This window comes from Sylvia atricapilla, chromosome 6 (assembly GCF_009819655.1).
Source record: "Sylvia atricapilla isolate bSylAtr1 chromosome 6, bSylAtr1.pri, whole genome shotgun sequence".
Classification (NCBI taxonomy): Eukaryota; Metazoa; Chordata; class Aves; order Passeriformes; family Sylviidae; genus Sylvia; species Sylvia atricapilla.
This window is the reverse complement of record NC_089145.1, coordinates 36,213,987-36,241,311: the sequence shown is the minus strand read 5'-3', so window position 1 is coordinate 36,241,311 and position 27,325 is coordinate 36,213,987. Positions and strand designations below refer to the sequence as shown.

Sequence of the window (27,325 nt, the reverse complement as noted above, 5' to 3'; positions counted from 1 at the left end):
TCCCTTGTGAGGAGCCACCTGAGTCTCCTGGTGTGGGTATTTTATCTTCTTTTCTGTTCCGAAATGGGAGTCTAAGTCTAAAATTCTCAGTACCCAGGGTTCCAACAACCTGTCAGTGCCAGTGCTCCCAGGCTGGAGGTGAAGGCACAAGGGCTAGGTGGGACAGACAGGACAAAGGGCATCCATGGGACAAATCCAGGCTTGCCTGTGCCTCTGGATTGTCAATCCAATGGGTCCTGGCAGGGACGCTCAGGCTGACCACCTGGGAGCTAATTAAAAATCTGGGCTAATGAGCTCAAGCTCACTGGGCTAATCCGGCTGGGCCAGGTCTGCTGTGCATCCAGCTCTGTGGGGTGGACATCCCACAGATGGGACAAGAGGAAATGGCCTCAAGTTGCACCAGGAGAGGTTTAGGCTGGATAGCAGGAGAATTTTTTTTTTCCCAAAAAGTCACAGCACAGCTGCCCAGGGCAGTGGTGGAGTCCCCATCCTTGGACGGATTTAAAAGTCTTGTGGATGTGGCACTTAGGGACATGGCTCAGTGGTGGCCTTGGCATCTTCAGCACCAGGTTGTTTTAGATCTGTATCTGTGGTTCCTTTCCTCCTTAGCATGGGTGGGGTTTTTTTTCCTTTTTTTTTTTTTTTTTTTTTTTCTTGAAAACACTTTCCCCTAAAAAAAAACTCCAAACCTATTACTGAAGTAAATGTGAATTATCCCCCTGCTCCCATCCCCTGGTATTTCCTGGATTTTTACTTCTCCATAAATAATCATGAATGATTCAGTGAGTCCATCAGTGGCTTCCCTGGTGACACCAGGATGTATTGCTCTGCTCCAGTGGCTCAGGTTCCCTCCAGTTATGGGGACAAAACCCCTCACTCCTCGTTCTCTGTAGAAACACTGACAAGTTCTTCATTACTTCCTAATTAGCCAGACGTCCCTTCTTATTAAAGATTAATTTTTTTTTTAAAGGCAGTCATTATCTCGGCTCTTCCAAGGGTTATTGATTTATTCTTCTTCCTTTTTTATTAATGGATCTACAACCTTCTCATAATCCATCCAGTACAGTGGTTCCCCTGCTTCTCATCCTCCTTTCCCTACATCATTCCCAGTCTCCTGCTGCCTTCACTGCTTTTATCACTCAGTGCCTCTCTCTGGAGTTTATTTTCTGTGGGAATCTTAGTGTGGGGCTCCCAAGAGACCACTTCCGAACGTCTTCTGAGCTTGAGGGAGTGGGATTTCCAGGGAGAGTTGGGTTTGTTTTCCTGGTGGCCACTTCCAGCCCCCAGCCAGAGGAGGAGAAGGAGCCTGGGAAATTCCTCCTGTGCTCAGTCTGCTCCCTGTCTCAGGTAGGGCTTGTGTTTGTTCTCAGTCTGGGACTGAGATGCTTTCCCATCTCTGTAAGTCCAGCTCTCTCCATGTTTTGGAGTCTCTGTAATCTAGGCTGGCTTTTTGGGTATTTGCAGCACCAAATGCGATGTGGTTGCTGTCACATTTTGGGATTAATCCCAAATCTAGCCATTTCCAACCTGGCAGGTTTGCATCCAGCTGTGGGGGCTCAGAGCCCAGTGCCTGGGAGAAGGAGTTAACAGAGAAGAAAAGCTGAATTACTGTGTTTTTCCTGTGATTTCCTGTGTTTGAGGTGAGATCTGAGCTTCCTAGGTGTGCTTTCCTGGCAGCATCCACCCGGCTGTGCTAAGTGGTGCATTCCCAGTGCTCCTGTCTCCATGGTGATGGGAAGGATTTCTAAAGCACTGCTTTGAAGGAAATGTGAAATCCTGGTCCTTGGACCTTCTCTTTGGTCTCTTGCAGAGAGCTCCAAGGGCAGAGCAGGGGTGTGTGAAGCCCAAGGGTCTGGCTCTGCTTTCTCCCCACAATGAAACCACAGTGGGTGACAAGGTGGGAGCAGCTCTACTGAGGAAAAGATCTTCCTGGCAGGAAAAAAGCTTTTTTTTCAGTCACACAGCATTGATCATAAAAAACTTCAGATTAGGAGGGACCTCTGAGAGCTCACGTGCAGCCTTCTACTAAGGAGCAGCAGCAGTAACTGAAGGAGAGTTTTCCAGAGTGCTCTGGGTCAGAAGTGACCTCAAATCCCATCCAGTGCCACCCCTGCCATGGGCAGGGACACTTCCACTTCCCAGGGTGCTCCAAGTCCTGTCCAGTCTGACCTTGGACACTTCCAGGGATCCAGAGGCAGCCACAGCTTCTCTGTGGGCCTCCTCATCCTCCCAGCCAGGAATTCCTTCCCAATATCCCAGCCATATGTGCCCTCTGGCAGTGAGAAGCCATTCCTTGTGTCCTGAGAGCTCCACATCTTTCAGGCTGCCTGGAATCTTCCAGAGGCTCCTGGCTGAAAGCACAGATCCGAAGTGATGCTCTCCAGGGAGCATTTCCCATCCTGTTGGAGGGGGTAGAAATGAAGCAGAAAGAAAGACCAGGTGATCCATATTTTCCTCCTTCTTCCTCCTCCTTCCTGCTGCTGTGTGAATCCAGCAATCTTATTCAAAGCAGAAAGCATAAAATTAGTGATAATTAGATGTTGTCCTGTTGCTGGTGAACAGAGCAGAGATATTGCAGTGGCTGTGCTGAGCGGGTGGGTAAGTCAGATGGGCAGAGCTGCTGTTTCCTGGAGATGTGAGGGAGAGAGAGAGAGCTCAGGGAATGCTCAGGTCCCTGAAATGTGTTTTGCTGATGGCTCTGGGCATCCTCCTTACACAGAACATCTCGGGAGGTTTAACGTGTCACTTTCATGCTCGTCAGGTGCTCACCGCGGAACACGAGCTTGAAAGCTCTGGCCAAGAGCAACGCCGAGTGAAACACCAAAGAGAATGGTTTAGGAGAACCCACATCCTCCTAAAAACATGTCAGACAAGCAGAGAGGAGGGGCTTGCTGTGTACTTGGAGGTCTGGTCGGTGGAGATGGATTTTCCTGAAGAGATGATGGTGATGGCGTGCAGGGATTTATTTGGTCAAGTCGACAGGAGGGTTCAAAGGAGAACACAAAAACCACCCCAAAATGGTGCTGTGAGCTGTCCTGAATGTTGGGAGAATTTATGCCAGCCCAGCCTGAGCTGGAGGGTGGTGGTGGTGTGAGGCACCCAGGGATGGAGCAATTGCAAACCGTGGTGGAGAGTGGCTGGAAAATGAGACCTCAGGAAAAAGCAGCAAGCCAGGCACACACTGAGAGGAGGAGAGGAGGTTGGAGAGGAGATTGGGATGGTCTTCAAGCCTCAGGCAGGCCGATGGAGGCTTTGTGTTTCCATAGGTGCAGCAAGAAGTTTGGCACTTCCGTCCTAGCAGTGGAAATGTGGTTGAATTGGCCTTTTGCCCACTTTAGGATTGAGAATTCTGGCATGTGGGCAATGGCCACAATGGCCTGAATGAGTGCTAATGACCTCAAATACCATCTCCTTCAACAGGGATTAGCCAGTATCCCATCAAGAATGGGAAAGATGGCCTGAGGCTGATTTGATTTAGATTTGAGCCAAGGATGGAAATGACCAAATGCAGGCTGTAATCATAAAATCATGGAATGGTTTGGGTTAGAAGTGAGCTTAAAAGTCATCTACTCCAACCCCTTCCATGCTAATGCTGTTTCACTTGACCCCCCAAGCTGCTTTTCACAGTGGCAGATGGTTAAGAGAAGTAGCCCAAAGGAACACAAACAGAAATCCACATTTTGTACTTTTGTAGGACTTTGGATGTGTCCAAGGTAAGATTTGAGTGGGAGAGGAGAGACCTTTTGTTTGGCTCCTTCCCTTGGGAAAGGCAGACAAGCTTTTGGGTACAGCACCCCATCCTTGGAGGCTGCAGCACTGAAGATTCACTAGGAAATGCTAGGAGATGAGTACAAAGCCACTTTGTGGGGATGCTAGAGGATATTTGTGCTCCTTCCTGTCCAAGGGAAGTTCTGTGTGTCCACAGCCAAAGGGAATGAGATGCCATCTCCCATCTGTGCCTTTGCAAGCCTCCCCTGAGCTAAATCCATGAGTAAATTGTGTAAAATCCCAGTTTTGGGCAGCAGCCAAAGAGGCAGAGAGCTGTGAAATGAGGAACTGCCCCTCAGGGACTGGGCTGGGATCTTGCAGAGCCATGGTTTAGATGGCCAGGGACATCCTGCACAGGGCTGTTGTGGCTGTGGGACCTGCCGGGTGACAGCCAGGACATCAGGCTCCTGCTCCTGCTGCCTGGAAGGTGGACAAAGGACTTCGGCTTTGTGAGAAGCACATGAGGCCTCCTGCCCATCCCAGTGCCCCAGAGCTGGCACTGGGAGAGGTGCCCAGTGTCACCTTGGTCACCTGCGGCAGAGCAGGGGTGGGTTCCAGACCTCCTGGGTGCCACATCAGGGACAGGTTTAGGAGGAAGGGGCTTCCCTGAGTTGCCCTCTGTGGTGGGACTTTGTAGGATCATGGAATCCCAGAACGTTTGGGTTGGAAGGAACCTTAAAGCTCATCTCATCCCACCTCCTGCCATGGCAGGGACACCTTCCACTATCCCAGGCTGCTCCAAGCCCTGTCCAGCCTGGCCTTGGGCACTTCCAGGGATCCAGGGGCAGCCACGGCTTCTCTGGGCACCCTGTGCCAGGGCCTCTCCACCCTCACAGAGAAAAATTCCTTCAATATAGCGAACCTAAATCTCTCCTCTTTCAGCTGAAATCCATCCCCCCTTGTCATGTCCTCCATCCTTTGTCCCAAAGCCCTCTCCAGCTCTTTTGGAGCTGCTTTTGGCCCTGGAAGGGTCTGTGAGCTCTTCCTGGAGCCTTCTCCAGCCTGGACACTCCAGGTCTCCCTACCTTCATGGTCACCACCCAGCCACTCACAGCCATAGGATGTGTTCTGTTCCCCTGTTGCTTCAGTGACTGCTCAGAACTGGAGAATCCAATACAATTTGCATTTCTAGGCAATTAAATGTCAAAGCAAAGTCAAGATGCTGGCGAGCTGTCAAGGCTGTTTATGACTGAGCCTGGCTCCAGCAGCCAGATGGTAATTAAAGGCTGTAGGACAAGACAAAAAGGTGGTCAATACACTCCCTGCAGGAGGAGAAATTGCCTCACAGGGCTCTCAACTCTGGGTTAGGGCCAGGACTGGGGAAAAAAAATCATTGTTTATGCAGTTAATCAGGTTTAAATTTAACTCCAAACAATGTAATCAGATTTAAGGGCTTAATGCAATAATGTGATGGGAGAGCTGAAGTGTGAGTAACCACTGGAGTGGGGAGGCACTAATGGGATTGGAAGCAGATGGAGCGGAATTTTGAGGCAAAAGCACCATATCTGCAGTGTGCACATTCCTGGGTGTTGAGCAGTGCCTGGACCACAAGCACTGCCTGGATGGAGATGGAGGAGAAGGTGCTTGGTGCTCACATGCAGTGGTGACATCATGTGGGTATTCCTGTGCTAATTCTACCCCAAAAACTGGTTGTGCTCATCACCTGACAGCTTCATGGCCTTGTTTTATCCACAGCACCTTTATTTTCTACAAGACACAGATCTTGACCCATGAGATCATGACCTGAGTCTTTGTTTCCATGTTTTTTCATCCACCATGGAGAAGAACTGTGTGTAAGGAGACAGAGTTTGCCTGCTGGGGCTTCCCTCGCCACTTGCAGGAACATCGTCCAGATTTTTTGAGTAAAAAGATGCAGCAGTGATTTGTGTCCTCCAAACGCACCAGGACTGTCTTGGTTTGGGAAGACAGGTGTTTGCCAGGGAAAGCCAGAGCTTCCCTTGGAGTGGAGAATGTAAAACCCCTCCCTCCCAATTATTATAATTTTGAAATTAAGGGGCTCTTAGGGAAAGATATGGGAATAGGAATAACAGTTCTTTACTAGGAATATTAAAAATAAAAATGTAGTAGTGTAAAAAAAGCAAACAAAAAAGCACTGACAGAGTCAGAGCATGAGCTGGCACCCTGTTGGTCAGGGTGTTGATGTCAGCCCAATCCAGTCCTCCTGCAGTGACAGATGTGGCTCTGTTGGAGCAGAGATGATCCTGGAGAAGGGTCCAGTGGGGCTGAGATGCATCCAGTCTCCCTCTGGGAATCCAGTGCAAACAGGCTGTGCTGGTGTTCTGAATGCCAGGTTTGATCCAGGCAGGAATGCTGGGCTCTTGCCCCTGGCTGGAGCCTCTCCCAATGGGATGCTGGAATTGTATCAGCCATGGAGTGAGCCTGGATGGCCCATGAACAGCAGATATCCCCTGGAGGGAGGGTGGGTCCTGGAAGGGATAAAGAAAACATCTCCCCAACCGGTTCCAACAGATGGGAATAGAATTTTGGTTACATCTTGCATTGCAACCCAAGACAGGGACCCACCCCCTTCCCTAGCACTGACCTGATTGGAAGTGGTTTAGGTTGGAAGGGGTTTAAAGCTCCTTGACCTTTTCTGGCAGTTGTTCCCCCAGTGCTCGTTTGTTCTGCATAAACAGGAGCATTTCACAGCAATCCCCGAGGAGCTCATTTTCTTCTGGATGAACTCAAATCATCTGGCATTCCTCAGGCCCGAGGCAGAAGAGAGGTCAAGTGGAGCAGTGGTTTTTTAGGGAGATGGCAGTAGTTTGCTAAGAAACAGAGAGGGGTTTGCTGCCTCCAGGATATAATTAAGGATGGCCATGACACCATCAGTGTTTCACATCCTGCTTTTCATGTTGTGGGAATCCTTGGGAAGAGCTGAGATACTTGACCATGGCTCAGTGTTCCCTGAGCATCGTGTGAAAGTCTGCTTTGGTGTTTGTCATGGAGAGAGGCTGCTCTGTCTAATTTTTGTTTGTTTGTTTGTTTCTAAATTCTAAAACTGGTGGGAATTCATAGCAAGAAGCACAGAATGGTTTGGGTAGGAAGGAATCTTCAAGCCCATCTCATTCCAACCTTCTCCTCATGGCAGGGATACCTTCCACCATCCCAAGCTCCTCCAAGCCCTGTCCAAGGAATGGAGGGACAGGACGCAGGGAATGGCTTCCCACTGCCAGAGGGCAGGGATGTATGGGATATTAGGAAGGAATTCTTGGCTGGGAGGGTGGGGAGGGCCTGGCACAGGTTCCCAGAGAATCTATGGATGCCCCAGGATCCCTGGAAGTGTTAAAGGCCAGGTTGCACAAGGCTTGGAGAAGCTTGGGATAATGGAATGTGTCCCTGCCCATGTCAGGGTTGGAACTGGATGAGTTTTAAGGTTCCTTCCTACCCAAGCCATTCTGGAATTCTGACATCATTGGGGCTGCATGCTGCAGTCGGGCACATCCAGGCAGATTTCCTTTCCCTGGGGATGGTGAAGGGCAGGACTCATTGCAGACAAACATCCAGGACAAAATACTCAGAAGAAAAGTCTGTGCTGAAGGGAACCTGCAGAAATTTGGCTTCCTGCTACCCTGGAAAGTGAGATCCACCTTACCCAGAGCTGCTGTCCTTTTGCTCCCCTTGCCAACATAAAACCAGCCCTGAACAAGCTTCCAGGAGAAATCCAGGGAGGTGGATTGTGGAGTTCTCCACTGGACTGCTGCACCACTGTTGAGGAAGGCAGTGCATAGCAAATATCAAGAATAATATTGCTCATTAGTGCAAAGTAATGAAGGCAATGGATCCAGTTATAAGCAGCCTCAGGAAGCAGAGTTTAGCTTCTGGAGGAGGTCAGAAGGAACTGGCTCATCAAGGACGATCTCCCCCATCTCAGGCAGCCACAGAAAGAGCATTCCGTTGTTCTTAAGAAGCAACAAATTCATTAAGGGTCTTAATTGGAGAGAAAGGCCCTTAATGGAGCCAGAGCTGCCTTTCCTGAGCAGGCTGCTTAGCAGCTAATCCCCCCCACAGCTGATCCCTGCTCCTTGTGGCATTTTCCCTTCACTGCTAAGCCTCAGAGCCCTGGATTCCCCTCACCACGGTGCAGCAGACAGAAGGGAATAGGTATTAAAGACTCAATTGCTGTCCTGAGCTCCAGGGTCAGCTCCAAGGGTTCCTTTTGTTTACCCAGCACTGCCCTATCTCCCACTAGGTCATCCTGCCGGGGTCCAGTGGTCACCTCTGGCTCAGGTAGCCACTGGGCCAGTGGAGTGGCTCACAAAAAAAAATCCCAGTCAGTCATCTCCAGGGACATCTCAGGGCACAGCAGAAGAGTTCCCTCTGCAGGAGGTTTGGAATTAAATAAGGGGCAGTGGAAGAGGCTGAACGGGAAAACTGGATCAGAAGGATGTGGAGCTGCTGGAGTGAGTCCAGAGGAGGCGTGGAAATGCTCCAGTGGCTGGAGCCCCTCTGCTCTGGAGCCGGGCTGGGAGAGCTGGGGGTGCTCACCTGGAGAGGAGAAGGCTCCAGGGAGAGCTCAGAGCCCCTTGAGGGCCTAAAGGGGCTCCAGGAGAGCTGGAGAGGGACTGGGGACAAGGGATGGAGGGACAGGATACAGGGAATGGCTTCCCACTGCCAGATGGATGGGAGGATGGGGAGCCCTGGCACAGGGTGCCCAGAGAAGCTGTGGCTGCCCCTGGATCCCTGGAAGTGTCCTGCCCCTGCAGGATCCCAGGACACAAGGACCAGCCGTTAGCAAAGTTGGAGGTCTTCTTGCTGGAGCTCAGATCCCCAAAAAAGCCAGACTCATCATGGATTTGGAATTCTCTTGTCCTGATTTTCCACCCTTGATGTCTGTGTGCAGAGCTGCAGCACTACCTCTCAGGGACACAACCGAACTGTCTCTCCTACAACGTGGAGAGTGAACCTCATCACCAGCTCACTCAACAATTTGATATTTGGAGTTTTTACTTTCTGTCCTTACTTACCTTGTTTGCCCCTCTCTGTGCCTGTGGGAGAGCAGCAGCTCCTGGTTGAGTTTTTCTCAGCATCCCTGTAATAGATCCTGCAGTTCGGTCTGTGCTTTCAAAGGGACCCATGTCAGCTGTTGGCAGGGAAAAGCTAAGATCATTTTCTGTTGATCATTAATGAAGCAAAACCAGGAATTAATTGGACAAAATCAAAGGGCTGTTGCAAGGTGTTTACATTTCTTCTCCCTAAAAATCAAAGCTAGGACTAGATCCTATATCAAAGCAAGGACAGAGAATCTTTTAATACATCCACACAGTCAGGAGCAGCCCAGGACATTCCATCACTCTGGTATTTGTTCAGTCCAAATGCTAGGGACAGCCAAGAGAGTCACATCAGTGACCCACACTGAGTGTCCCTGAGGTCAAAACTGGCCTTGGTCAGCTTCAGCCAACCTGGAAGGTTGGACTGGATGGTCTTGGAGGTCTCTTCCAACCTTTAATGATTCTAGGATTTATCAGGTTGCAAAGAATCATCCTAGAGCAGCCCTTTTCCAGGGGGATAAGCTAAACCAAGGTTGATCCCACTGCAGTGCTTGAGGTGTGGAAGGTCACTGCAGCTTTGATGTAATCTGGTAACTTCATCTGGTGCCTCCATGTATTTGGAAGGCTGTTATCTCTCAGGTCACTTGCGTTTGTGTCTTCTGCTGGGGAAGTTTTGCATATCTGGTTTGCCCCTCAAAGAAATGGGATCAAAGAGCAGGGATGCTGGAATTTGGGGGTTCTCCTCACCCAGGTTTCTCCCAAATCCTGCTGAGGAGTCACTGCAGGCTGCAGGGCACCAGCTGGCCTGGCCTGAGAGCCAAGGAATGCCAGGTTCAAGTGAGCACAAGGATTCACAGCAGGAGCAAAACACTTTGCTGTTCCATTTCAGCACAGCAAAAGCAGCGTGTGACCTGTCCCCACAGCATCCCAGGCATTCCAGCTAAGCCCTCATCCACACGGCTCCTAGCAGGAGGTCTGGAGGCCAGACTTGTTCTTTCACAGCTCTGACATAACTATTATGTGCTTTAGAATCCATGCCAAGAGAAGAATTGCTGGTTTTTTACCCTAAACCTCGTGCTTCCAGCAGCGTCCCCAGTGCAGGGCTTGACAACCAAATAACTTTAAAAACATTTTAAGTCTCCTTTCAGAGAGCACCCCCAAACCTGGGGGCTGATCAGGGTGTAGGGTGAGGGGCTCTGGGCAGCCAGCTGGTCCTAGGCAAGTACAGTTGAATGACAAGCATTGCCACTGCTGCAGGTTTGTCACTGGGACCAGGCTGAATAAAACACTAAATCCAGCAAGAATCCAGCATGGCCTGAAGCAAAGCTGGGAGCAGGCAGAGACCATGCCTGCCCAGGGCCAGGGGATCCCACATGGAAGCAGGGAAAGGGTTTTAGTAAGGTCATGGTTGAAAAGAATCTATCCTTGTTCTATTCCCAGGCTGAAGCTTTTGAATCAGTTCTGCCTGCTGAGGGAATACAGTGCCCTTGTGTCTGCCTGAACAAAGCCAGGCTGGGGCCATCTGTGCACCCCAGTGACAGAGCATCGGGGCTGGGACTTCAGCTCTGGCTGGGTATTGCCAGCAGCACCTCACAGGGAGTTTAGGCCCCCCTAAGGAAGCAAAAAAATCCTACACACACAGGGCTTGAGCCCAGAAACGTGTTACAGCAGCCCTCTTGTTAGAGGGTAAAAATAAGCTGAAGTACAGACTTCTTAAACAAAGCATAAAAAGGGTCCTGGTTTATTCCTCTTCATAGCTTAGTTATCTTAACTCCACCTATTCACTGACTCTGGCTGCAGCAAGCTCCTGCTGTGGGTTTCCCTTGCAGCCTCTGGCTGCTGGTTATTTCGTGCTAAACTCTGACTGCAGGTATTAGTGTGCAGCCTGTGACTGCAGGCTTTTACCCAGTTAGACTGTGACTGCAGGGATTGGTGTGCAGACTGTGACTGCAGCTTTTACCAGCTAGACTGTGACTGCAGGTTCCAACAGCAGGCTCTAACTGCAGACCCAGACTAACCTCACAGAAGTGATTCTCTTTCCCCAGGATCCTGCTTCATGATGCTGTCCTTCATGCTGATCCTTCCCTTACCAGCTAACCCACTCTCTTTTATCTCACTCATCCTTATTGTGAGACAGAAGTTTGAAAATTCTAAGATCTTTATAGTAAATTTCAGAGCATACCCTGTATTTTAAAATGTATTTCAAATAGTGCTTAGGAATGTATTTTAAACTACATTTTAGAAACCAATATCGAAAATATCGAACACTATCTGTCCAATACCCTTTACATATTATAAGACGGTAAAAGCATCTAAGACCCCTCAGTAATAAAAAAAGACTAAGCACAACAAAATAACTTTTTGTCCTGTGGACAAAAGCTAAAAATACAAATAAAAAATCCCTATGAACTCTTAACCAACAAAAACTAATTTCTTGCCTTTAAAAAGTGCTGAAAGAGCCAAAGCACACACAAGAGAAATAAAAGTAAAAAGTTCACTAAAGATGACTTCATTTCCTTCATCTTCTAAAGACCTTTAAAGACCACCACAACAAACTAAGCATACCCAAAATAGCATAAAATTAATTACCATACAAAACAAAGACAGGCAAAGCCAGAAAATAAATATGTATAAAACAAATTGTGCTATGCCATACATATGTAAAACCTCAAAAAATAATAAAAGAAGCAAGCTCTCTAGTGTTCATACGTAGCTTTAATAAAATTATTCCCCACACATCGCGATATCAGTTAAAATACATACCACTCCAACAACTATTACTAAAGTTCTTTTCCACCTCGTTTCAATTGGATATAGCTGTTACTCATCAGGGGTGAGGTTGTATTGGTTAATTAACAAAGCTGTAACTTATTGGAGTGGGGTCATCTGTATTCCCTTCTCCTACAGAAATGGACACAGATTTAGTCACATGTGGAAGGGGTCGCTCAGGCTGGCCATCCTGGTCCCATTCAGGCTCCTGTGGGACAGGCAGCTGTCCAGAGCTCTCTCTCCTCTTCATAGGGACATTCCAGGGGCAGTTTTTGAGGATCTGGCCATGCCCAGCTCTCCCCAAATCCAACCAAACACCCACAACTCCTCACTGCAGGGGAGAATGGATGCATGTCCACATGCAAGATTTCACCTCAACAAAGAATACCTGGGGTGGGAATAAATAAAAACCACCTGAGCTGAGCTGATGAAGCCTCCAAACTCTGAGGGATTGGCAGTGGTTTCTGCTCCTTGCTGTTGTGTTATCAACACTATCAAAGAAATAAGCGGCTTTTAAAAAATCCTGGCAGCTGGCAGGCAGCACTTTGGGTTTGGGATTTGGCATGGGGCAAACCCCACTGCACAGCCTCCTCCAGCTCTGCCTGGCAGAGGGGATTGGAGGTTTTCTCCCTGCTAAATTACCATCCTGGCTTGATCCCCAGTCCCTTCTGGAGCAGGATTTCCCACTGCCAGCTTTGGAATGCAAGTTTGCTGAACACAGGGACAGGGGAAAGGGTGGGAAGTAGAAAAGAGGAAAATTCCTGTGGACAAAACACAGTCTGTGTCCCCAGTGGTGCCCTCAGCACTGCAGAAGGGTGAGGGCTGATGCTCTGCACCTATCCTGCATCCCAAACCCACCCCATCCCTCCATTGGCACGGGAAAGGATGGGCTTGGAGTCCTTGCGGTGTCACCACCATGGAGGTGACACGTCCCAAAGTGTCCCCACCTGGGGTGTTCTCCCTCCTCAGGTTCTATCTGGGGTTTTCCCAGTGTTGCATTAGCAAAGGGCTGCATCTTTTCTCCAGGAGGACCCACCAGGTTCTAGGATTACCGGGAGTGGATGTAGTGGCATCCCACTTTTCCAGAGGTGCAGGAACCCCTCTGCATATCCACACCCTGGAACTAATTCCAGTGGCAATAATGTTGCCCCCAGGATAATCCCCTGTGCAGATGCTTACCCCAGAGATCCAGGTCGTGTGGAGGATCATCTTGGCACATCCCAGCTGCTGTTTAGACTGTGGCAGGGACAGAAGAAGCATTCAGTCCCAAGGCACGCTTCCCTCATGGAGCTGCTGTTTCAAGGGGCTGTTCTACCTCAGGATTTACATTTCATCTTCCTCCTGCACACCCCAGATTCCCTGGCATAACTGCACTGAAGGAGTAGAACCAAGTCCCCTGTTGAGTGCAGTGGGATCCATTCCTAACAATCCCTTTCTCTCCTACAGTTTGCACCCAGGAGCTCTGCTCACAAACCTGGCTCTCTGTGTGTCCTCCTGATGACAGGCATGGGTTCTTCCCTCTGTTGCTTGATTTGCAACTTCCTGGCAGGCTGGGAGCACATTTTCACGTGGAAAACCAGGAAAGCCTGAGCTGGAGCCGTGTCAAATGCTCAGCAGCAGAAGGGTGCAGTGTTGGAAGAAAGATAATTCAGACCCATGGCCTCTTCCTGTCATCTGCTTTGCCTCAGAGTTACAGATATTTGCAGCTGAGATTGCAGAATCACAGAATCAAGGAATGATTTGGGGTGGATGTTCAAGATCATCTCATTCTGTCCCACCTTCCACCTTGGTTGCTCCAAGCCCCATCCAACCTGGCCTTGAGCTGGAGAGGGACTTGGGACAAGGAATGGAGGGACAGGACACAGGGAATGGCTTCCCACTGCCAGAGGGCAGGGATGGATGAGAGATTGGGAAGGAATTCCTGGCTGGGAGGGTGGGGAGGCCCTGGCACAGGATGCCCAGAGAAGTTGTGGCTGCACCTGGATCCCTGGAAGTGTCCAAGGCCAGGCCCCTGCAGGATCCCAAGACACAAGGACCAGCCCCTGCAGGATACCAGGACGTGGCGCTGCCTGGCCCCTCACGTCTCAGGCTGCAGCTCCTGGTTTCTTTCCAGAGGCAGCCTTGAATCCAAAAGTCAGGCATTCATGACTGGAGCCAAAAGACAATTAGCAGCAGTTTAGCTTCATCAACTTCCTGACTGAATGCAAGTTTTAATTAAACATCCCATTTTAATTAGTCAGGCATCACGTACTAAGGGCTGGCCTCAAGATTCAAAGGCTGCAGGTCCTGTGCTTTAATTAAAAGAAAGACTTGCATGAGTTGAGCTCCAGCATCTGAGACAGCTCCTCATCCTTTGGAGGGCAGGAGCAGAACAGCTGGGAACAGCTCCTCTCCCTGCCATGGCCTTCCTCTCCTCTTTTACTTCCATATGGATGCTCCAGTGGAAGAACTGGTGGAAAAGTGACTTGGTTGGAAGGAGAGAAGAGACACGGGCTGGTGGCAATGCTTGGGGTGCCAGAGCAGGTGCTGGGCTCTTGGTGTGATGCCAGGAGTTCTTTTGGCTTGAGTTTTGGTGAGTTTGGTATTGGTTGATAGCAGCTGAACATGAGCCCAGGTGGGCAAAGAGGCCAAAGGCACCTGGCTTGTACCAGCCATGGTGTGGCCACAGGAGCAGGGCAGAGATTGTCCCCTGTCCTGGCTCTGCTGAGGCACCTCCAGCCCTGGGGACAGTTCTGGGCGCCTCATGGAAAGGACACTGAGGGGCTGGAATGTGTCCAGGGAAGGCAACAGAGCTGGGAAGGGTCTGGAGCACCAGGAGAGGCTGAGGGAGCTGGGAAAGGGGCTCAGCCTGGAGAAAAGGAGGCTCAGGGGGGACCTTGTGGCTCTGCACAACTCCCTGACAGGAGGGGACAGCCGGGGGGATCGGGCTCTGCTCCCAGGGAACAGGGACAGGAAGAGAGGGAACAGGCTCAGGATGGGCTAGGGGAGGTTTAGACTGGATATCAGGGAAAAATTCTTCGTGAAAGATTGTCCAGCCCTGGCACAGCTGGAGTCCCCATCCCTGGAAGGATTTAAAAGCCACATGGATGGGGCACTTGGTGACATGGCTCAGTGGTGGCCTTGCTGGAGAACAGTTGAACTCCATCTCAGATAGCTTTTCCAACTCGAACAATTCTGTGATTTTATGATCCTGCCTGGTGCCAGAGCCTGAAAACAAGCTGGGGTTTGAAATGGGACCAACTCCCTCACCCCTGCTGGTGTCCAACACCAGTGAACTTGAGGCTTTTCCTGGTGTTCCAGATGGAGCTGTCACACCCATCCAGCACTCAGTGCCCCCGAAAATAACAAGCCCAGCTCCTTCCTCACCTCAAAGTCACGTGGATGAGCTCCATCACTGGCAGCGGGGCTGTACAGGAAGAAAACCAGAGCAGTTCTGACGATGCAGAGTTAAGATGCTGCTTTTCTCTGTTTCTTGGAGCCTGCTCAGCTCTCCTGAGCCCTTCTGCACCGGCTGCTCTCATCCCTGTGCTGGGACAAGGGAGAATCAGAGAGTGACAGAAATCTCTTTGTCAGCCGTGCCTGGGAAGGAGGAGGGTTATGGAGCTATTAGCGAGCACAAAGAGAGGACAGATTCTCTCCTAAGTGCTCTGGGGACGGAGAGATTTAAATGCTTAGCTCCCATTAATGCTAATGTGAATCACAGAGGTCTCTTCTTACTGCCTTGGAACAAGAGCGCTGAAAAAAGAGGGCAGCTTTCCGCAAAGAACAAATTCCCTTGATTTTAAGGCACCGGTAAATGGGATTTTTCTTCATTTCACACTCATTAATTTCCCTGCCCGTGCTAGTTGAGGGCTGAGCTCAGCTCCACTCCAGCACATGGGATCTGCCAGGCCCGCTGGATGATCCCGTGGATGGTGTCCCCGGAGCAGGGTTCCCGACCCCAAAAAGCCACAACGATTTTGTTGTCACATAGAGATGCAGAGTGCAGCATTCCAGGTTGCTGCTGCAGAGAGGGGAAATCCTTCCAGCGTGTGTCAGAAATATTAACAGCTCTTGTGGTGGACTCCAGTGCCTAAAGGAGCTCTGAGAGAGCTGGAGAGGGACCTGGGACAAGGGATGAAGTGACAGGACACAGGGAAAGACTTCCATTCTGGGAAAGCCTCAGCACGAGGGGTGTGATGGTTCTGGCTTCCTTTTTCACTGCCGAGGTCAGGATTAGTAAACGAGAAATGAAAATTTCGTGTTTGGACTTGGATATTTATTATTTCTTACCTATTTACAGCCTCATGAGCCACGAACTCTTAACTAGCAAGGTAGAGAAATGAGGTAAAATGGAGAGCTGCTAACTCATTCCAAGGTTATTTAAGTGCTAATTACCCAATAAGGAGGTGACACCTATCTGGTTAAACTTTTGACCCAATAATGACCACCCGAAGCCTACAAGAGGAAGAAGGACTTGGACAATACCCAAAATCCTCCATATTGCTTCACATGTATTACTATGTACTAAAACCCCAAATTCTCAGTTTCCAGGATTCCAACAGAGGAGGACCCATCCTGGAGCTGGGAACGAAGCTCCTGCAGGTGAAAAGCCAAACCTTGGAGCTCCTGTGTCCAGGGAGCAACCTGTGCCCACCCGTATGAAGGAACTGGCCTTAAAATCATGGGAAAATTACACTTCTCAGACCAGCTAATGCCCCTCACTCGCTTGCACTGGAGGCAGCAGGAATATCTGGAGCAGAGGGAAGGGCTGAGCTGAGAAAGGGGTGCAGTGATACCACAGGCAGGGATGCTCTGAGCTGATGGACCATCTTTTTGTGGGGGCTTCAATCTTGCTGCACCACGGGAGTCTGGGGTGGGGGTGTCTGAGGTGAAGGAACTTCCATGGACAACACACACGGGCACCACAGAGCTCTTTGGAAATTTTAAGCCCACGTTTAAAAAGCTTTCCCATCAGGAAAGCCTCAAAGAATTACATTGATCTAAAGATACCCTTTATGAAATCATGTTAATGGGGAGGGAAAAAAAAAAAAAAAGCCTTCTAAAGACTTTAAAGGAGGAAAAAAAAAACCAACCCAACATGCTGCAATTTTAATGAGGAGCTTGTAAACACAACCAACCCCTGCTGATTTTTTTCCATTAATTGCTTGTGTTATCAGGGACCGGGGCCCTGCAGCAACACAGCTCTCGCCAGCAAAACACCTTGTTGGGCTTGGGGCATCTTCCCGAATCCAGGAGGGCTGAGGAGAGTGATGGAAGAGGCAGGACTGGGTTGTCCCTGCAGGGCTCTGACCTTGGCTGAGGGGGGAGGAATGAGGGGACCTGCTGAGCTGACTTAGCAATCCCATTTTTATTAGAGATGCATTTGCTGATTAGCTCCACATCCTGATGACTCGGGCACTGATAAATTACAGAGGAAATGCAAGAACCACTTGGGTGAGATTAACATCTCCTGGGGAAAGCAGCAGCCAGGTCATTTTCTGGGCCATTATTTTCTGGGCTATTAAAGGGTTGCCACGGCTCTCCTCCTTGGTAGCAGTGTTGGGTTTTGTTCTTGATTTTCAGCCCAGCACCACTTTAGCAGAGCCTGCTCCCCCTTTCCCATCTCACTTCCCGTCTCCCACACTGGCATCTGCTGGGAAGCCCAGTGCTCACATCCTAATCCCTGGCAGGATGGACACAGCAGATTTTGGGATATCTGGGGACATCAACCACCTTCCCAGCTCCCTTCTGTGTCTGCCTCAAAGAAAGATCACTCCCCAAAAAAAACCTTCAAAACCCACAGGATTGTTTGCAGCCAATTTGCAGCCCACAAAAAGAGGCAAAATCTCTCCCAGAAGAAAATTGCTGAGGGTGATTTGCCAGGCTCTCGAGATAATCCACAGGCTGCTGGAATCACAGCAGAAGGGGGAGATGGGGAAGATTCCTGAGTGAGTGTTCCGAAAGTGCCACGGAAATGAAAAAGCATTTGATGAACATAATGATTATTACCACGTTCTGCTGCTCAGCCCAGCACAGGCCAGGGCTGTGGGAATGTTCCCACTCCAAAGGGAGAAGGAGCAGTCAGTATTTTGCAGGAAGACCTTTCCCTTCACTTTCAGGAGGGTTTGGGGGATTTTCCGTCTTACTCGGGTGGCCTGACCTGCATTCCCAGCAGACGTGGGTCAGATGCTGCAGAACTTTTGGTGATTCCCTGGAGCACACAGATCCAGGGGAGGGAGCAAATGGCTCACTGGGAGAGCCAGAGTGGATGTGGCTTGTGCCTGATCACCCAGGGAAGCCTGTGGAGGAGGTGGACACTGAATATCTACTTCCCAAAGCCAGGCTATCCGAGCTGATGGTTCACCCTCCTGTTCCTGTCCTTGCACTCGGGCACACCTTGGTGTGATGCTGGAGGCAGTGCTGGGCTGCAGCCCATCCCCAGTCCAAACCCCACACAATCCAGTGGTTTGGATGAGTCCTGGACGTGGAAATGACCTTGCTCTTTGCTTCCCTTGCAGAGCCAGCTTTCCCAGGCCCTGAATGGTTTGTCAGACAGAGCCAAGGAGGCGAAGGAATTCCTGGTCCAGCTCCGCAACATGGTGCAGCAAATCCAGGTACGGAGTCTCCAGGCTGAGAAACTGTGCTCTCCCAAAGGAGACCACACCTCACTTTCCATATTACCCCCCTGTCCCCTCCCTAAAACTGCTGGTGGAGGGAACAGCAGAGTCCTGAGCCCTTCCCATCTCTGCCATGGGTGGATCCAAACCTGTTCCTCACCTGCCACCACCACATTTTCCACGATCCAAGGCCCTAAGGATCCCACATCCACTGCTATGGACTCATGGGTGGCAGTGGTGCAGCTGCACATGCCAAAACAACCCATGTGGCACCATTAAAAAGGAAAATCCAGTTTTCCAGCTGGATTGGGGGCATTCCCAGGGCTGTGACCCCCTCTGTGCCCCACAGGAGAACAGTGTGGAGTTCGAGGCCTGCCTGGTGGCCCAGTGTGACGCCCTCATCGATGCCCTCAACAGGAGGAAAGCCCAGCTGCTGTCCCGGGTCAACAAGGAGCATGAGCACAAGCTGAAGGTGAGCCTGGGTGGTCAGAGAGCTTCCAGCAGGGTTGGCACTGGGTGGGAAGGAGGATTGGGATGTTGTTTTTTTAGGGAGGTCACTGGAAAACCATTCCTCCACATGAATTCCAACTTGCTGCAGATGCCCAACCCACTCCCAGCATGTCCCTGACAAAGTGCTGCTTCCTCCTGGTGGTTCCCACTGAACTACTGGGTTCATTTCTAGTCCTTAGGTCAGCAGAACCATGTGTACAGCATGGGAAATGACTTTGTTCCTGTCCCATGTTGTTGCCAAGCTTCTGGAATGACCCTGCAGGATGCTGAGTGCTTGTAACTTCTGCTGAAGTCCTGAGCCACTTGGTGTCACGAGTTGTCACCAGGAGCAGGACTGGGTCCGATTTCTCTGCTTTCCTGGCCTCCGTATGATGGTGGCACTGACATTTTTGGTTCTGGGGAGCAGAGGTGCAGCTCAGTGGGAGGGAGCTGTGGGAACAGGCTCCTGGTTTGTGTCATTCCCACTGTCACCACACCATGTCTTTCCAGCTCATGTGGGGCTGAGGAGGGAAGCAAAGGACCAGATTTCCCCTGGGAGCAGTGGAACAGGTGCAGCCATGCCCAGAACTGTTGGACAAGGCCATCAGTGATGCAGTCCAGCTGAGGGATGTCCCACCCACATTTAGGATCCCAAGGTCCCTCTCTCAAGGTCATTTTAGTGTTCTGCCTTCTGGGTCTCCTGACCTTGCTTTGGGCCACCCAGGAGGCTGCCAGAGGAATTCCTGGACCTGCCTAAAATGAGGGTGAAGGCCACCAGACCTCCCTGCCTGCAGACCATGGCCAGCACAAGGGCATTTCCACGGGGAGAGAGACAATGGCAGCTCTGTGGGACTGAGCCCACCCTCAGTGCTCACTGCCAGCAACAAAGCACAACCCCAAACAGCCACAGCACAGAGGGGACCCCCAGTGCCTGGTGGGCTCCCTTTCCCTCGTCCCCTTCAGGCCATGGTTAATTAAACTCTCACAAAGCCAGGCAGCACAAAGCAATTTCCGTGCTCAGCACAACCCACAGAGGCCTTTGGCTGGAGGAATGGATCTGCATCCCACTGCTTGTTCCTGTCCCATCCGTGGGTCTGCATCCCACTGCTTGTTCCTGTCCTATTGCTACCATCCCACCCCTCATTATCAGCTGAGCTTTGTCATCAGCCAGGTCGGGTCCTTAAAACAAGAAACAGTCCCTGGGTTTTTGGCTGGACTCTTAAATTATCCCTGGAGCCTCCCTCCCTGAAGCTCTTGCAGCTCTACGTGCTGTGGGAGGGCAGGAAGGGCTCTGTGGTACCCTGGAAGAAATGGCACCTGAGCCTCATCATCCAGTTAGAATCACAATCATGGAATGGTTTGGCTTGGGAAAGACCTTAAATCCCATCCAGTGCTGCCCCTGCCGTGGCAGGGACACCTTCCACTATCCCAGGCTGCTCCAAGCCCTGTCCAGCCTGGCCTTGGACACATCCAGAGATCCAGAGACAGCTGCAGCTTCTCTGGGCACCCTGTGCCAGGGCCTCCCACCCTCCCAGCTGAGAATTCCTTCCTCATAGCTCATCTAAACTTCTCACTGGAGTGGGTGAAGCTGCAGTGATTTACACCCACTCTGAGATGACCCTGGACCCATTTCCATCTGCAAATAAGCAAAAGGTCACCTCCTGGCCTGTGCTTTCTGTGGAATTGTGACCAGGGTGAGTCTTGCAGTGATGCCTTGGGAAGGCTGTTCTGGAACAGACTGGACAGAGCTGGAGAATAAAGTAGATATTTATTAAAAGGCCTTTAGGACACACCTTGGGCAGGACAAGAGCCTGGACAGGGCTACACCCAAGATGGACCCAAAATGGTCACAAAATGGATGGCTGGGCACGAGGTCTCACACTTTTGTAAGTTTTGGTCCATTTGCATATTGGGGTTGAATTGTCCAATTCCAGCTGCAGGTGATGCAGTCCCATCCTTCTTGTTTTCTCCCTCCAGCCCACCCTTGTTGGTGCTTTGGGGCCTGAAAACTTGTCCCAGTTGTCTTTGGTGTGCAGCAGGAGAAGGATTTGTTTTGTGTCCCTGCTGTGTGCAGAGCTGAGTGACACTGACTGTGAGCTCAGAGCTGCAGCCCTGGGCAGCACAGAACCTGGAATACATGAAAGTTACAACTTAAGGAATCAGCGTGACTGTGGGGCTTGTCATGGGTAATGTTCCCATCAGCACAGGATACTTTTGGCTGCTGACTTGTGTTGGTAACTTCCCCCTTTCCCTCAGGAGGCCTGTCCTGTTGTCCACTTGTTACTGCCCCATCCGGGAGCATGTCACCCTTGGGGATGAGTGGTCACAGTGAGCCTTGGCAGTGCCAGGGAGCCCTTTCAGATCCCAGCTGGTGGCTCCAGCAGCCACAGTGTCCTGGCTCCTGTCCTGTGTCCCGTGTCTCTGAGGGCTGCTGCTCCTGCCCAGTGGGATCTTGGCCATCCTGGCAGGATGGGAGGGAGAGAGGGACAGTGAGACAGAGCCAACCCCTGGCACAGGGCCACAGGCACCTCTGAGGACACAGCCCAAGTTCCTAGCCCGAGTTCCCATCTCCCGTGCTGTTGGAGCCTGGATTTGGGGCTGGCTTGGCTTTGGGACTGCCCCACTTTGTCCTGACACACATTCCCTGGAGGCAGGCACAAGTCCAGCCTGACTCTGGGCCAGCACTAATTACTCCAGAGTGGGGAGAGGCTTGTGAGGACACCGGCTCTTGGAAGGAACATCTCCCTGCCCTTCTCCAGCCTGCCTCTACAGCCAGATTCAGGACTGGCAACCTGGGCTTTAAAAAACAACATCTGGTCGATGTTTGGGGCCAGGTGCCTGCTCCACCTGCAGGACAAAGCTCCTTGTCTGTCCCTCTCATTGCTGGTCCTGGTTTTCAAAGGAGCAGTGGGGTCTTTCCCAAGGGATGATGTCCTCCAGCATGGGCAGGTTTGTGCAGGGGACACAGAGTGTCCCTGGAGTGTTGTCCCAGGAAGAAATATCTCCTGTGGGTGCACCTCCTGAAGCTCTCAGCAGCATTCTAGTCCTTAACCAGCCTTCAGGCCATGGGATGCCTTTGTTCCATGATTTCTCCAGGCTGCTTTGACTGCTTAGGCAGATAGCATTTGCCACGTTTCCCAGGAGAGCAAATTACACAGGAAAACACTCACCAAGGGTTTCTGTCCATGGCACTGCATCTCCAGAGGTGAAATGCTGCTCCTTCTTCAAGGCTGCAGCCAGGATTTTTCGGTGGAACTCAGTGTTCCCCATTGAATAAGGTTCCTGGTGCTGCCAGCACAGCAGCTCTGCTTTTCCCAGCTCCATCCTGAGCTTCCTCTCCCAGGTCACCATGGAAACACCCACCTGGAAAAAGCTCTGGCTGTGGGATTCAGCACACTCAAGGCTTGCCAGGGTCTGTCCTGGCAAGTTTTCCATCTGGGATTTTTCCCATCTGGGTGTGCAGCTCCGTGGTGAAGCACAGGACAACACCTTCCATCCCCAGGGCCCTGCAGGTGACCCAGGGTGAGGAGGATCCGTGTCCTCCATGTGACATTCCCAGCAGGACTCATCCCAGGTACTGGGAAAGTTGAGTGCCTTGAAATCTTTTATCCACCCAAGTACTAAAAAAAGAGAGGAAGACACTTAAGTAGAGCTGAGTGGAGATGTTATTGCCTTCTAGGAGCTGTATTAAAATTAAAATGTAAATTATAGTTAATGTCATCTCAGGGAAGAAAAGCTCTTGAAAGAGCTGTCCTATTTTAAGGTCATGGTGAACTGCTGTGAGTGCACAAAAACCCCTTTTTATAGGCTGGAATTAGCAGCCAGGTTCTGGCTGTTACCTTATTTAGCACTTAAAGGGTGGAAAAAATGGTATTTGGTTAAAGATGACCACAAACAAAATGTATGGAGCTTCCCAAATCCCCTCAAAATCTGAGCCACTGAAGAGCCAGGCCTCTTGGTCTCTTCTCTGAGGTAACGGACAAAGGGAAACAGCCTCAAGTTGTTTCAGGGGAGATTTTGATTGGATTTGAGGGGAAATTTCTTCATGGAAAGGGTTGTCCAGGCCAGCAGTGGGATCACCATCCCTGGCTGTGTTCAAAACCCATGTGGATGTGTCAGGTTTTCCTAGGAATCTGGTGACTGCTGTGAGTCCTTCGTGGCCTCCCAAGGCTGCCCCTCAGCCCAGCACAGGCTCATGCACAAGTCCAAGGCTTGAGGAACTCCCAGATTTCCCTTCCAGCTCTCTCCATCAACAAACCCTGCATTACTGGGGTAACAGGGGCTCCCAGGGAGCTGAAATCCCTCATGCATGAGGAGAATCCCAGGATTCTGTGGCTTAAGAATCACAGGATTCAAGTGGCTCAAGGCCACGAGGAAAATATTTTGGCTTTACTGACCTCACTGGGTTTAGACCAGGCCTTCAAATGTGAGAGATGTTTATGTCTTACTTCTAAAACCTTTCATTTTACTAATCAAAGTGATTGATGGCATCTTTCTGTCCTCTGTGCATCCCATTTCTCCTTCAAAGCCACAAAGCCCCACTAGATCCCAACCAAAAATCTCTCTTTTTGCCTTAAAAGCAGTTTCATGCTGGTGAAGGCAACGTGGAGTTGTACTGTTGGCTTTCTTGCTGTAGAGATGCTGAAATTAAAATTCTGTTTTATGCCCTGGTTCTCCAGATGGATGATGCTGGATCCCTGAGGGGATCAGAGTTAGAGAAGGGACAGAGCTGCAACTTTGGACTCCCCTGGAACTCACTCCCTGTGAGTTTGTAGTTTCTCTAATGCTGGAGACTCCACAGCCTCTTTTTCTTCTGGTCTTTGACCCCCTTTATAGAAAATGAGAAAAACTTCTATTATGTCTTCACCCAGCAAATGCTGTTTCCTGCAGCTGGTGCCTGGCTGGAGGGAGCAGATGGCAATTCTGCTGGAAATACTTGGGAAGTGTCAGCTCTGGCAGGGAGAGCTTCACAAATTCATTATCCTGGGCAAACCAGACAGAGATTTAAGGCTGCAAAGAAGATAAGGAGATTGTTGTAGCAATACCATCTTTGCTGCCTTCCCATGGCACATGCATTTCCCCACAGAGGGGTCTGACGTGAGGAAGGGACTTGGCTTTTCCAGGCGTTCCCAGTGGGATCCAATCTGCAGCCCAGCAGGCAGGGAATGCAAAACCTGCCTCTAGCTTGGTTGAGTACAGTCAGGATGTGCTTTAACAGCAGGGTTGGACCCCAGAGGGTGGTTTGATCTCATGGTCTGCAGCTGGGAGATCCAACATCCACACAGGCAAAAATCCCTTTTAGGAGCAGAGAGCTCCTGAGCTCTCTCTCTGAGCAGGAGGGGTCACACGAAGCCAAAAGGCGGCTGTGCACCCCCAGTGCACCTTCTGGATCCTGCCCTGAAGGACTGAGAATCCCTGCTGAGAAAGGAAATTCAGGGGCTTGCCCTCTTTCAGGAAGGTCAGTGTAGGAGTGGGATCTCCAGGACCAGCTGTTGGCTCTGCTTTATCCTTACAGGACCTGAAGGGGCTCCAGGAGAGCTGGAGAGGGACTTCAGACAAGGAATGAAGTGCCAGGAAAAAGGGCAAATGGCTTTGAACTGCCAGAGGGCAGGGTTAGATGGGATATTGGGAAGGAATTTCTGGCTGGGAGGGTGGGCAGGCCCTGGCACAGGTGCCCAGAGAAGCTGTGGCCCCTGGATCTCTGGAAGTGTCCAAGGCCAGGCTGGACAGGGCTTGGAGCAACCTGGGATAGTGGAAGGTGTCTCTGCCCATGGCAGGGGGTGGAACTGAATGGCTTTTAAAGATCCCTTTCAACCCAAACCATCCTGGAATTCTGTGATTCGCTCCAGCAGAGCTGTTCCAGTGCACTCAAGTGTTAGAAACTGGCATTCAATGAACTCCCCACTCCAACAACAACAGTGTTTGAGGCCAAAACCAGCATGTGTAGGTCTTGCTGCAGAAAAGCTCCATTTCAGAGCCATTCAACATCTCCACAAGCCTCTGGACAATGTCCTGGTCCAGAGGAGCAATATGGGAGCTCCCTCTGCTGCCTTGTCCACCCTGCACACGGGGTGCACTGCCTGCACCCCCTCCCCAGCTCCTGGGCTTGCTCCAGCCTCCCTCTGCCACAGCCTGGAAACACCAGGCTGGGATTGCTGAAAGCAGCAAGGAATGGCTGCTCCCTAAAAATCTGGAGCTGTTTTGGAGAAGTATTTAATGGCATTTCACACAAGCGGTGATGTTGTCTCCAAGTCTCCCAGGGAACAAGGGATGGGATGAAAGGAAACAGCCTCAAGATACATCAGGGAAGATTGGATATGAGGGAACATTTCTTCATGGAAAGGGGTGTCCAGCCTTGGCACAGGCTGCTCAGGAGTCTCCATGCCTGGAGGGATTTAAAATCCATGTGGATGTGGCACCTGGGGACATGGGTCAGTGGTGGCTTTGGGAGAACAGTTAGCCTGAGTGGTCTTAGAGAGCTTTTCCCAACCTGAATGAATCTGTGCTCCTAAGCTGCAAGACTGGTAATTCTTTTCTTCCTGCTAGGTGATTAAGTAGAGGTGATTAAATTTTAATTAACCAACATATGATGGCATTGATTGCCCTGCAGGAGTCACCTTCCCCCCCCTCCCCCCTTTAAAGCCCAGGTTCCTTCACCGCAGGATCCTGACTGCTTCCTTTCCCCTGCCCACCCCTCAGACAGGAATGCTGGAGGGATGCTGGCAGGAGGAGGTGCTCTCCAGCTCAGAGTGAGCATCCCAGCACTGCTGAGCCTGTGGAGCAGCAGGCACTGAGCTCCCAGGAATGTTCATCCCTGATAATTGCAGCTTTTCCCATCCTGCTGCAGCTCATCCTCACAGCTCATCCTCGCTGTAACACTCCACGGAGCTGCACAGCTTTGTTCAGTGCTAGTGGAGCGCTTTACACAGCTTTTTAAAGCTCTTCCAGGAGTAGAAAATACAAAATCTTCCATGAGTGCTTGAGCACGTTCGTCTAAGAATAAAATCTCTCTTCCTGAGCTGCTTTCCCAGTGTCTCCCAGCAGAAATTCTGGACCTGCAGGATTCAGTGTGAAAGACCAGCCAGCTTTCAAATAAATCCTTGTGGCATCCAGCCTGAACTCTCCTCCTTGCTGTGCTTCAGGGAAGGTCAGCAGAGCCTCCAGGCACCAGTAAACCACACACTGGTGCTTCTCTGCAGGGACGCTGGAATGTGATGACTTGGGAAAGGAGCTGTGAGTGCAAGAGGTGCCTTAATGTGGAGCCTGGGCAGCCCAAGGCAGAGCTTGGATTTTATTTCTTTATCTCCTCTCCCTGGAACTTCCCTCCCTCAGAGCTTAGTGGAGAAAACAAGGGAATTCTGCAGCATGGTCAATTCAGCTGATGAGCATCTCAAACAGATCCTCAGGGATGAGGCTGGGGGAGGTGGTGTGTTCATTCCTCTAGGAAAGAGCAGCTGCCAGGATCACTCCTCATCCAGGACTGTTGAGTGTAGCTGCCCCAGAGCCAACCCCATAACCTGGCTGCCTTCCAAGGGTGGATAGGGCAGCTGTGGATCTATGGAAGTTGGCATTTGCTTTGCATGGAGCTCACAAGCTGCCATTTGGAAGCTGGCTTAATTAAAGGCAGGGCATGGAGCTGCCCTCCTGCTTTGAATAATTATGTGTGTTAACGATTTTGGGCTAAACAAAACTGGTTAGAACAGGTTGCCCAGAGAGACTGTGGACTCCCTATCCCTGCAAGTGTCCAAGGCCAGGTTGGATGGAGCTGGGAGCAGCCTGAGAGAGTAAAAGGTGGGGAGTAGGAGGTACCTGAGTAGGGAGTTGTGGGGTTTTTATCTTCCTTTCTTCTGTTAGAGCCTGGAATAATGTTTGGGAAATGCAGTTTTCATGTTTGGACTCAGATGTTTATTAATTCTTATCTGTAGTACAGTCTCACAAACTGTGAGTTCCAGCTAACAAAGTAGAAAATGGCTCTGTCTCTATCTTTTTCCAAGGCCTTTTAAGCACAAACTGTCCAATTATGAGATGACACCTAAATTATTTTTACTTTTAACCCAATAACCAACCACCCATGGCCCGCAATGCAGGCCTTTTTACCCAGTTACAAAACACCACCCAAACCCGTGAAGAAGAAAGCGAAAGAAGAACTTAGCCTACACCCTAAATCCTCCATCTTGCTTTATGTCTATTACTATAGTCTAAAGCCTTAAATTGTAAACTTTCCACCATGTGATATTACACGATTCTGTTCGAACTACACACCCATAATCCCAGTGCTATCATTCAATTTTGGAAGCCTGTTCCATGGCCTGAGGTCAAATGCAGTGTTTGCTTGAGGGCAGAGCCTGTCAGCACAGAAAGCCCAAAATTCTCAGCTTCCAGGGTTACAACAGGGAGTGGAACAAGATTAGCTTGGGTTAGAAGGGACCTTTAAAACTTTCTGGGATTCTGTGTTGTTGTTCACCAGAAAGACCTGGAGGTTCAGTGGGTGAGTCTTGGCCAGCCCTGCCTCTCCCTGTTCCCTGGAGTCCCTGTGACCCTGCTGTCCTTGTCCCCTGCAGGTGGTGAGGGACCAGATCTCTCACTGCACGGTGAAGCTGCGCCAGACTACGGGGCTGATGGAATATTGCCTGGAGGTCATCAAGGAGAACGACCCCAGCGGCTTCCTGCAGGTGAGCCTGGGGGACT

At 50.6% G+C, this 27,325-nt stretch overlaps 1 protein-coding gene across 7 annotated transcripts in view; it reads left to right on the top strand.

Moving 5' to 3' along the window:
- TRIM9 (tripartite motif containing 9) overlaps positions 1-27,325 on the top strand; it is a 61,001-nt gene that overhangs the window by 14,183 nt on the left and 19,493 nt on the right. For all 7 annotated transcript variants that reach the window (XM_066321504.1, XM_066321501.1, XM_066321503.1 and 4 more), the window contains exons 2-4: positions 18,050-18,145; positions 18,498-18,620; positions 27,199-27,309. In XM_066321504.1, coding sequence (XP_066177601.1) covers positions 18,050-18,145; positions 18,498-18,620; positions 27,199-27,309 — 330 coding nt within the window. The remainder of the gene's footprint in view (positions 1-18,049; positions 18,146-18,497; positions 18,621-27,198; positions 27,310-27,325) is intronic.